Here is a 12,720-nt window from a genome sequence, read left to right as displayed (position 1 = left end):
TGAGTTCGGTCACATATACTATAAACTGAAGTTATTCAATGATACGGACCTGCTATATTAATCTACCAACAAATGTAATAATATCTAACTTCTATCTATATTTATATCTATCTATATCTATCTATATCTATATCTATATCTATATCTATATTTATATCTATCTATATATCTATCTATTTATCTATCTATATCTATCTATCATATATCATACATACTTATAAAACTAGCATTTTTTATTCAATCTCATGCATTTAAAACCCCATTTTTTAAACTTTCTCAAGCCACATTCATTTGGAACCCCTTTTTTTAACTAACGCAACTCAAAAATTTTCTTAATTATGATTTAACACTCAAAAGTTTTATAACTTATATTATGTTTAATTAGCATTTAGTGAAAAGTTTACTATAAAAAGACCAATCTTTTGTGTCTTTTGTGCTATATAAAATCTTACATGTAATAAAAATTTAAAGATATTGTGATTCAAAAGTTTTCATATAGTTGAAACATTCACGATCCAAATATGATGATTTGAAGAAATAGGTTATGTCGCATTGATGGTAATTAAAATATGATTTTTTTAACCAAAACAAATGAAACTTTTATATTATTTCTTTATATTCAGTTTTTCATTTAATATTTATATGTGATTTGTGTGTATTACTCAATCTTGAATGTGACTCTCCAAATATCAATGTTTTGCTTGGAATATCTTTCTGCTTCTTCTTTTTCAAGAAAAATATTTTGATTGCAGGTTAGTGAAGATTTGTCATCAAGTTTTTATGGTTGAATGGTGTTAAATGAAGAAAGAAAATTCATAAAATGGATATAGATTTTTTTGTTTGAGAAAAGTTGACGAATGTTGGTTTTTTCTTTTGATTTAAATGTATGTTTATGTAACATCTTTATTTATATATTCAACCACCCAATGCTCTTATTTATTTGATCGTAGTTTTTCTATTTTGATTATGTTTATTTTATATTACTTTTTTGTTGTGTTATCCTGCACAACATATTTAAAAGATAACATAATTTTGAATATTTGATATGTAATTATGATAGACTTATCATGATATGTTCTTCATATAAAAGTAATTTATCCATGTTACTACGACAATAATTACATATGATATTTACGAATATATATATATATATATATATATATATATATATATATATATATATATTATATGTGATTTGTTTAACATGTATATACACCTATGTATGTTATAAATTTATAATTAAATATCTTTATATTTAATAATTGAAGGGGTTAAAATGATGCATCAAAACCAATTGTTTAGAAGAATATAATAATAATAATAATAATAATAATAATAATAATAATAATACATTTCGATGTACCGCATTCATTTGAAACTCACACTACAACTCAAGAGTTTTATAATTTATGTATATTTATTAGTTACAACTCAAGAGTTTTTAACTTATGATTATTAATTAGTAATCACTAATAATAACTTTTTACTTGCCTTTCTTTTATAAGGTTGTAAAATTTTGCTCATTATAAACATTAATGTATTTGAAGAGATTTGTGATTTAAATATGAAGAGTTAATATAAATGTTATAATAGATGTTTTAGTGTTTTTATGTTATTAAAAGTTATAGTGTTTATTTTTCATATTTTTTATTATTCGTTGTATATATATCTTTTTTAATATAAATATTATAATATATGTTTTTCTATTTTTATGTTACTAAAAGTTGTAGTTCATATTTTTGTTTATACGTTTTGTTACCCTTTATATTATCATTCATTTGATATATAATTTACACAATTTTAAACGGTTTATAAAATTATTAAATAATTGTATATATCACAATGAATTAAAAATTAAACTATAATGTTTAATAAAACTAATATGTTAACTATATGTTTGCTTTACTACTAACATTTTGTTTCAAAGTAGAAATATAAATAATAATTTGGTAAAAGTTATTATTTTAACTATATAATTCTATTCTCGCTCAACGCGCGGGGATTCGCCTAGTATATCTTATAAAACTAACATTTTTTCTTTCACCATATTCATTTGAAACTCCCATGCATTTTTTCTTTCACCACATTCATTTGAAACTCCCATGACTTTTCAATTTCTTCATAATAATGGTTATAAGTTGGTTAATAATATTAAATAAATATCAAACATAAAGTGTAATCATATACAAACTAAATTTCAATATTAAAAGAATATCTTTACTTCTACTTATAAAGTTATGTTTATTAACTTTTAATATATTATACTTAATTTATTAGTTCTAATATATTGTTGGGTGTAAACCATTATCATTTTAAAGCTACAACTTTTGAACAATTTGTGTAGAATACTTAAATTATAAATTTAAATATAACATTACATGACCAACTTAAATATAAATTTTAGTTTAACTTAAATAACCCAAATAATATTTTGTAAATAGTTAAAACTGATAAATTTTAGTGTCTTTTTAATAATGATTATAAGTTGGTTAATAAGGTTAAATAAATATCAAACCTAAAGTGTAACAAAAAATAAACTAAATTTCAATATTAAAATAACATATTTACTTCTACTTATAAAGTTATGTCTTTAATTTTTAACATATTATACTTAATTTATTAGATTAAGATGTTGTTGTATGTAAACCATTATTAATTTAAAGCTACAACTTTTAAACGGTTTTGACAAAATACTTAAATTGTTAATTTTTAAGATAACATTACAGTGTCAACTTAAATATAAATTTCAGTTCCACTTAAAAAACCCAATGGATATTTTGTGAATAGTTAAAAGTGATAAATTGTAGTGCCAAATGCAAAAACTGAATTATAATCTCGATTTAACTAAAATATTTCCTAAAAATATTTGTATAATCGTTAAAAGTTTTCAAACAAGTAGTTTAAAATAACTTACAATAACAATAGTTAAATACAACTCTATATAAATGATTATATTGTTACCTTTAAAATCAAAAGACAATGTTTGATATTTTAAATAATTGTTATGATAGAAATTAAAACGATAAACAAATAAATTTCAAAAAATTAATTAACAATAACAACAACTATAAATAACATTAAATCATATATTATATTTAATTTTATTCATGAGTAACTCGCGGGTAGAAGTCATTCAAACGATTGAGATTATGCAATTATAATAGATGTATATATTATCATATAATTCAAAATAATCAATATATTATATCAATTTAGTATACTAAATTATTTTATCAAATTTAACAACAACATTATTATTATATTAAAAAAACATATATTTATAAAGATTTCAACTATATAGGTGTTTATGTGCAACGCGCAGGCATTCGCCTAGTTTATCGATACAATTTATCAAAATTTAACTTAGGGTTATTGTCACTGTAGCCCAACAATGTTTTGTATATTTGTTTAAATGGTCCCTTGCGATCTTTTTTTTTTTTTTTTTTTTTTTTTTGCATTTAAAGAGTTTAAACTTGTGTTTTACCGGTTAATTTCATACCTTTACCCATTTTGAAGGTTACACTGCCTTGTCAACTGCCAACTAAGCTGGTGAGTTAACAATGGCTCGGTGAGTCGACTCACTGTTCTTCATCAGAGAGAAAAGAAATAATACCCAAACCTTTGGTTCCTTTGTATTCTTCATTGGAGAGAAAATCGGCACAAAATCAAGAACACCCAAGAACACTAGAACCCTTGGAGGAGAAGGTTTCATGTTGTTGTGTTCCTCTGATCCACCATCTGCACCAATTTCCGGCGCCATCAATATTGTAACCTCCGATCCACGATCTATAGAAGTTGTAATCCCTTCCTCTGCTTCCACACTACCCAACATTTATAGTAAATCGCCATAATCTCCAAGGTCAAACTCCATTTATGCCTTTCGATTATTGTGTTGTTTCTTGTTAACCGATAACTACAAATGGGGTTCTTTTGCTTTCTTTCAATTACTCTGTTTTCAATGATCCTTTAGGTGTTTTAGACACATGGAAATTACTCTGATGACTCACCATGTTCATGGAAAGTTGTATGTTGTGGGAATGTCGACGATTCCACCGCCGATCTTGGATTGATTGAGTACTTGAGGAACCTTGATTTGTCAAATAATTCCATCAATGGGTTTATTTTGTCGTTGTATAATGATTCATAGCTTACATTTCTTGATTTTTCGAATAATTTGATTTGTGGCACGCTTCAGGAGCTTGTTAGATGGTGGGTGGGGTTACAGTTTCTTAATGGTTTGGGGATTTGTTTACGGGGGAGTTGCCGGAGAGTCTTGGTGGTCTTTGGAACTTAACGGTGGTTTCTTTGAAGAATAATTATCTTCATGAGAAGATTACGATTGGATTTGATTCGTTGAAATTTCTAGATCTGTCTGCGAATTTCATCAGTGGGTCATTACCTAAAGATTTTGGGAGTGATGATCTTGTTTAGATCATGTTTACTTTAACGTTTCACACAATAATATCTCTGGGAAGATTCCGCCAGAATTCACGAACAAAATTTTGACAAATGCAACCGTTGATTTGTCGTTTATAAATATTACTGGATAAATCCCGAAATCCAGTATTTTCTTCAATCAAAACAAAATATCCTTCGTTGGAAATTCAAAGCTTTGTATGAAGCCATTAGACAATTTAATGAATATAATTGCAAGCTGTCACTCAAAATCCTTCGTGGCAAATAGGTGACACTTACAAACATGATGATTAGGATGGGGTCACCGGGTGACCCCTTCAAAATTTTCATAATGATCTTTTAAAACATAAAAACACAAGTTCGTACCCTTTAAATACAAAAAAATCACGAGAAACCATTTAAACAAATATACAAAAACATTGTTGGATTATAGCGAAAATAGACCCAATACCGAAAACTAGTAATTTCACTATTACACTCATTATTTCACTATTAAAAGAATCGACAAATATACCCATAACCTAACCCTTATACATCGACACAAAAACAGCAAACGCCTCCATACTCCATTGCTGGTCTCTCCATCGTTGCCTCCTCAAGTTCTCCCCTGTGAAGCCACCGCCGGTAGCCATCTCCTCCCCACCGGTCGGATATCGTCACAGCCGCCCACAGCAACATCGAAGACCTTCGACCCCACAGCTAAGGTTCGTGTTTGTTCCTGCTTCTGCATTCTTCTTTCTTTTTCCTGCTGTCTGCTTTCATTCTTCTGCATTCTTCTTTCTTTTTCCCTTTGTTTCCTGGTAATTGGAACGCAAAAATTGTGGATTTGTTTGTGCTGATGTCGATTTTTTTGGTGCTGCCGTCGATTTTTTTTGTGCTGCCATCGACTATACTGATTTGAACTCGTATCTGATCTGAATTTTGTGTTGCTGTCGATTTTTTTGATTTAAAGGTGTAGTTTACCTCACATCAGAACTGATTTCGAATGAAATATCTTTAAATTTGTAGTTTACCTTTGAATGTGAAATGAGAACTAATTACAAACGGCAATTGTGTATGTGTTTGTGCTTCAATTATCAAAAACCTAGATGTTAATTCTATTATTGTAATAGTAGCATGAAATTATTTTAACTGCAGCGACCATGGCTGAACAAGAAGCTCTCATTGATGAAAACTTCCCCTTATTTTCTCAAAAACCAATCAAAAGATCCTCCAAACCTGTCACCACCATTGCTGATACCCCTCCCCCCACCCACCACGAATTGGTCAAAGACACATCATCCAACCCCAACCCCAACACTACTCGCCTCACTTTTTCTGACCTAAATCTTTCCGATTGGGCCCTTCAAACCTGCAAAGAATTGGGCATGAAAAAACCTACCCCTGTTCAACAACACTGCATCCCTCGTATCCTTTCTGGTGAAGATGTATTAGGTATAGCTCAGACTGGAAGTGGTAAAACCGCAGCTTTTGCATTGCCTATCCTACACCGCCTTGCAGAGGATCCTTTTGGTGTGTTTTGTCTGGTGGTGACTCCCACCCGTGAGCTGGCATACCAGCTGGCAGAACAATTTCGGGCCCTTGGATCATGCTTGAATTTAAGATGTGCTGTTATAGTTGGTGGGATGGATATGATTAGCCAATCACAGACCTTGATGCAACGCCCTCATGTTGTAATTGCAACTCCTGGAAGAATTAAAGTTCTTATCGAGCAGAATCCCGATATTCCTCCTGTCTTTTCTAACACCAAGGTATAAGGGAATGGAATGGTTCATTCCATTCCATTCCATCCAACAAAACATACCGTTTGTTTAATATGTGATGTGATATGGAAGTTAAGTTTAACATAATTTCAGTTCTTAGTGTTGGATGAAGCAGATAGGGTTTTGGATACTGGATTTGAAGATGAGTTAAGAGTGGTGTTCAACTGCTTACCGAAAAACAGACAGACTTTGTTATTTTCTGCAACAATGACAAGCAACCTTCAATCATTACTTGAGGTTTCTGCAAATAAAGCGTACTTTTATGAGGCTTATGAAGGGTTTCAAACAGTGGATACTCTCAAACAGCAGTATATATTTATTCCTAAAAATGTGAAGGATGTTTATCTTCTTCATATTTTGTCACGAATGGAAGATATGGGGATCCGATCTGCCATAATTTTTGTTTCCACATGCAGGTATTATGATTCCTTCAAATTCGAATTTTTTTTTTAATTTAAAAGTAAAGAGAATAAAGTGTAGTAATTTCTCAGGAGCTGTCATCTTTTGGGATTATTGATGGAAGAGCTTGATCAGGAAGTGGCTGCATTACATTCATTTAAATCACAGTCTTTAAGGCTTTCTGCTCTTCATAGATTCAAATCTGGGAAAGTCCCTGTGTTGCTTGCAACTGATGTTGCTAGTAGGGGTTTGGACATTCCTACTGTTGATCTTGTCATTAATTATGATATTCCAAGGTAACCCTAAACCCTAAACCCTAAACCCTACAAAATATGTAATATATTTTAATTTAATTGATAAAAAAGTTGATAAACTATTTCAGATATCCAAGGGACTACGTTCATCGTGTTGGAAGAACAGCTAGAGCTGGTAGAGGAGGATTAGCAATAAGTTTCATCACCCAGGTTTGAACAACAATGAGCGTCTTTAAACAAACCCATTTGAATAAAAACTAGAGTAAATTACATTTTTGCCCATGTGGCATAGTGATTTTTTCTTGTTTCTTTTTTGATCCATGTAGCACCAAATTCTCATGTTCATGGTCTGTTTTCGGCGGTTAAACCATGTCAAATGACCTTTTTGCCCTCCGTCCATTACGGAGTCTCAAGGACCAAAACGTGAAAAAAATGTTGCCACAGGGACTAATAAAGTAACAAGATTCCTTTTTGTAGCAAATAAAATAACACTCATAAGACATGGGCAAAAAATGTAGTTTATTCAAGAAATTATGAGTTGATAACTTTGCATGATATCTTTATTTATGATATAGAAACTGACATTGGAAAGAAATTGCATGATTTTTTTTTTGTATAAAATGCACAATTTATTTATATTTAAAGTTGATATTTGGCAGAATGACATAGATCTTATTCATGAGATAGAAGCAGATCTTGGAAAAAAATTGGAAAAGTTTGAGTGTAAAGAGAATGAGGTGCTTGAAGATATTACAAAGGTAAGTTTTCATTCTTCTCTTCAAACATGTTCACTGTATTATCATTTATGAAAGAAATTGCACTTTTGAAGCTTTTTTATATTAGGGCATTATTATACTTTGAAATATGTATCCAATTGAATTGAATTGTGTTAATTTACAGGTTTATAAAGCAAAACGTGTGGCGACAATGAAAATGATGGATGATGGTTTTGAAGAAAAGGCGAAAGCAAGAAAAGCACAGAAGATGAAGAGTTTGGCTGATAAAGGATTGTTGACGAAAAACAAGAGACGAAAAAGAGAAACGTATGCAAATGCATCACACTAGTTTCAAACTCGATACCAATATACCATGAATTTTTGTTGTAAGAGATTGAAATCACTCATTAGTCAAAGAGAGACTGTTGATTGAAATTTGTTGATTACATGATCAGACACAAAAAGTGAGATTGGCAGTTTAGTGATGTACATTAGTAGATTTTGGCAAAAAACAATTTCAACCCATTAAATTTATTTAGATAAAGGTAAAATAGATATTTTATGTATGTGAGGGACCACAACCAAAACAAAGCCAAACCCTAGGGACAGTCCGGGTGAAAATTTAGGCTGTGTTTGGTTTGTTACGGCTAGCTGATAAGCTAACTTATTTTTCGAATTTTATTAAGTTGTAATGTTTGATAAACCAAAAATATCCTATAAGTTGGTTTTTTAAAAAGTCATTTAGATTAGTTTTTTAGGAGTTATTTTTTATTTATTTTTTTTTAAATATACCTTTAAGGAACATAACTCCAAACACAAGACCAACAAATTTTCCACCAAGATTCACACCATGAAAGAGGAAAATTCATATATATATATATATATATATATATATATATATATATATATATATATATATATATATATATATATATATATATATTAATTCTCAAAGAGTTTAGGGAACATTATACTTTATTAGCTTCAAAGTTTTGGCACAAAATTTTGTAGAGATTGTCGCTTTTACTCCTCTTTCATGTGGGGTTTAGACTTTTGCCACAATTAATTCCCAAAGGGTTAAGGGAACAATGAACTTTTCTTACTTATTGTTTTCGCCACAATATTTTTTTTTCTTTTGTTCTTGTGGCGGAAGTTTAGAGTTTTTGAGTTTTTACCACCATTGTCATTGTTATGTGGATTAAATTCTTAATAATATTTTTTCTAATTTTTTTTTCCTGAGGTTTAGAGAACAATATATTTTTTTGTCTTTATAAATTTGCCACATAAATTTTTTTGTCTTTACAAATTTGCCACATAAGTTTTTCCAGTTTTGGAAAGAATAACACTTTCGAAAGTTGTCAGTTTTGATCCGTTAGATTTGATATGTTGTCGGTTTTAACCATAAACACATCTTCCTTATTAAAACTGATTTTATGAAAATTACAATACAGTCCATGGACTATATATTTCATAATTTATTATTATTATTATTATTATTATTATTATTATTATTATTATTATTACTATTTCACTACACACGTCTATGTCCCACACATTCGTCTTTATAGTGTTTTAAAATTTGTTGTTTTATGAGTTTTTTGTCTTTACAAATTTGCCACGTAAGTTTTTCCAGTTTTACATGGGGAAGAAAATTAAGACTTTCAAAAATTGTCAGTTTTTGTCCGTTAGGTTTGACATGTTGCCGATTTTAACCATAAACACAATTTCCTTTATTAAAACTTATTTTATGAAAATTACAATACAGTCCCTGGACTATATATTTCATAATTTATTATTATGATTATTATTATTATTATTATTATCACTACACGCCTCTATGTCCCACACAGTTGTCTTTATAATGTTTTAAAAAATTGTCATTTTATGTTTCTTAAAAGTCATTATAGATATTTAGAACTTTAGTTTAATTATTATTATACATTTTTATCAAATCTTTTAATTATCTCTAAAATAATGACATACAAATTATTGACTTATTGTCATGTTTTTATTATATCATATGATATTCATTATAAAAAGTTGCTTGGCATTACCAATTTCAAGCTTATCAAAAAATTTATTTAGTTTAAAACTAATCAATCAAGGTTTAAGTAGAATCTTCACCTTTATGTTCTATTTACCATTATGTTCAAGCGAGTTTCAATTTTATTTAGAATTCCATAATTTTGTGAATTATAAGAATCAAAACTATTTAATAGTTCTTATTTTGTTACAAGTTTGCATAACAAAAACTTTTAACGTTGGAAGGGGATTGCTGTTGATTTATGAAGGCGAATATTGGATAACCAAAGTTAGGAGGATTGTAGAGTGACAAAGGAGCTACTTGGGATTGGAGGAATGTCGAACGCATTGCAGACATGCCTTTGGATATGGTTTCCACTGATTGGATTAGTCTGACCATCACCACAAACAAAAGCTTCTCGAGGTTCAAACAACAATTGCTTTAGTTGTGAAAGAAATTTATTCGAACCCACGCCAATGACGTTGTGACCTTTTACTATTACAAATAAAAAACGCGCATTTGGCGCGACTGGGCATTTCCTAGTTATAATGAACACACACCAACCTTTAGGAGGCCCACCAAAAGATCCAACCAACACCAATATATGGTGACTCACACACACATCCACACGACAGAAGATTAAACTAAAAACTGAGAACACATTAACACAACTTATAATAATTTTACAATTTTTGTGTAACATGTTGCTATTCTAAAAAATGAAAGCACGTTGGGAAAAATATTTGGTAAAAAGGTATAAGTACTTGTTAGTATGAATAAAAAATAAAACATTATCTATATTAGTAGCATGAATAAAATGTGCTGTCATTTTCTACATTGTCATAATTAAATTGGTTATAATTTTCTTTCACTTCTCTCTCCTTGGATTTTTATTAGCAACGTAACTGTTCAATAAGTAGTGACTGTTTCATATTTTATTTTACGATTTTAGGTTACCACTTATATCGCGGTGTTCAAATGTTCTTCGTGTTAATTTCATGCATTCTAAGCATCATCATATATATTGTTGGCAATCTTTGTGTTTGTTGCACGTTTATAATTTCATAACAGGCATCATAGGATGGTTTAAAGATCAAAACATATACATGTTTTCCTTCATAAAACATATACTTGTGTTCCTTCAAAAACCTTATTGTTCGATCTCTTTAGTTCACATTATCGTTTTTTCGCTATACACCAGCCTAATAGTCAATTGTTCTAGGATTTTTCCCTATACCATAATCAATTTCTTTTTTGAAACCAAATACATGCTACTTGAGATTAAAAGAATAGAGATCTTAAGATTCAACCTCAACCACATATTTCTCATTTGCCGCTCTAATGCTCCAGCATACCGACAACAGTGAGGTATGACTAATCATAAATTATTATATGACAAAGAGGTATAATCATATATGATTATACATGTTTATACATATATGTAAATGATTATACATATATGTCTGTTTATAGATTGAGTAATCATATATGGTAATAACAGTTGGTGGCAGAAGAGGTGGTGGTGGTATAAGTGATGGAGGTGTCAATGGTGGGGCCGACTGGTATCAGAGATGGTGATAGTGGTGGTTGCAGTGGCAGTTGTGGTGGTGGAGGAGAAAAGGAACAGACGACGCTATATAATTATTTATGATTATAACAGACCTGTCGTACCGGTATGCCAAAGTGTTAGAGCGACATATGTGAAATATTTGGATGAGGTTGAATCACAAGATCTCTATTTTTTTAGAGAAATTAAATATCTTCCTACTTTTCTTCCTAATTATCTTCCTACCTATTTGAAATGATGACAAATGTCCTAAAATATCATTAGTTTTATCTAAATATGACATTTGTCACAATTTCATGTTGGTAGGAAGATAAGTAGGAAGAAAAGGTAGGAGAATATTTAATTTCTTTTTTTTTTTAATCTCAACGGAACCTCTTTCTTTCTTTCTTTCTTTCTTTCTCTCTCTCTCTCTCTCTCTCTCTATATATATATATATATATATATATATATATATATATATATATATTATTGTGATGCCTTGAGAGTTTTCCTGAGAACACAACACATAGAAGAATTGTTAGAGGACGTCCGGGTGTTCTTCCAGGACGTCGCTCCGACGATCAAGTTAGATTTATGAGACATGTAATTTTAGGATAATCTTTTTGAGAAAGAAGATGGGATCCCTTACTTGAGGCGGAAGAGATCCTTTTATACCTGCTTTTAACGGATCGTGGGGACCTCGTCCGATGAGCGTGAAACGTGGCCTCCTCTGACTGGGAGAATCATGCCCATGTTAACTAACTGCCTGGTGACGTCAACTTTGAGCATCACCTAAGCTTTCTGTCACGTTCTGATTGGTCGTGAGTGTATGAGTAGATTGCGGGGGATATTCGTCCTTCACGGAGGGAAACGAGCTGCCACACCGGTGTTAGACTGCCTTGGCCAAGGCCGACCTTGGCCAAAGTCTTGACGAGATAACATCTCATTTATGATGTCCATTACATTTAACGGAACCATTTATGGTAACGTTAACAAGTCCCTTAGGCCAGTAGGCTTTTGCGTTCGTGACGTAGCAGAGTTGTTCTGGACTATTCACAGGCACGTGGCAGGCTGCTATTGACAGCTTACGCGATTGGCATGACGAAATCGTCGTTCATTACGCGTTTTCATCATGAAACGGTTCGCTGCCCCTTTTGTGGTATTTAAGGCTCTGTTCTTCATGACGTTTCCTCTTTACTTCCTATTTGTGAGAAAAAACCCTTTCAACCCCTTCTTCATATTTTTTCCATGGTTGCCACTTGCGCTTTGGGGAGAGATATGAACTCCGAAGAATGGGAATCTTTTGAGTTCCGGTTCGGGTTCGTTCCCGAACACGGACTGCAAATCCCTCTGCCTGATGCTTCACTCTACAATCCGCCTGAAGGCAAAGTCGTCATCCCAATCACCTTGTTCGAGGCAGGTCTGTGCTTGCCCACAATTGATTTCTTCAACCTGATCATCCGGGAATACGTGTTTTCGGTGAGAGAGTTGACCCCTATCGCTATAAACAAGATAGTGGGTTTCGAACTACTCTGTCGTGCCCTGGGGCACCTGCTGACTGTTCCAGCTTTCAAGCATTTCTTGTTGGATTAATGTCTAAATC

At 31.1% G+C, this 12,720-nt stretch overlaps 1 protein-coding gene across 1 annotated transcript; it reads left to right on the top strand.

Annotated features, from left to right (window-relative positions):
* Positions 1-4,931: 4,931 nt before the first annotated feature.
* On the top strand, positions 4,932-8,114 carry RH36 (RNA helicase 36). Its single transcript, XM_079019988.1, has 7 exons — positions 4,932-5,120; positions 5,554-6,167; positions 6,273-6,595; positions 6,671-6,874; positions 6,961-7,042; positions 7,492-7,590; positions 7,733-8,114. Exons 2-7 carry the CDS (start codon positions 5,559-5,561, stop codon positions 7,895-7,897), a joined length of 1,482 nt encoding a protein of 493 aa, XP_078876114.1. The 5' UTR covers positions 4,932-5,120; positions 5,554-5,558; the 3' UTR covers positions 7,898-8,114.
* The last annotated feature ends 4,606 nt before the right edge of the window (positions 8,115-12,720 follow it).

Source organism: Lactuca serriola, chromosome 9 (genome assembly GCF_051521515.1).
Source record: "Lactuca serriola cultivar US96UC23 chromosome 9, Lser_US96UC23_V15, whole genome shotgun sequence".
In the NCBI taxonomy this organism is placed as follows: Eukaryota; Viridiplantae; Streptophyta; class Magnoliopsida; order Asterales; family Asteraceae; genus Lactuca; species Lactuca serriola.
The sequence above is the reverse complement of the archived record's forward strand: the minus strand, read 5'-3'. Positions and strand labels throughout refer to the sequence as shown.

Excerpts from the sequence above, each read along its gene's own strand:
- RH36 (XM_079019988.1), top strand. The coding sequence starts at position 5,559 with ATGGCTGAACAAGAAGCTCTCATTGATGAAAACTTCCCCTTATTTTCT. Across the intron at positions 6,168-6,272 it reads CTGTCTTTTCTAACACCAAG|TTCTTAGTGTTGGATGAAGC; the intron begins GTATAAGGGAAT and ends ACATAATTTCAG. Across the intron at positions 6,875-6,960 it reads ATTAATTATGATATTCCAAG|ATATCCAAGGGACTACGTTC; the intron begins GTAACCCTAAAC and ends AAACTATTTCAG.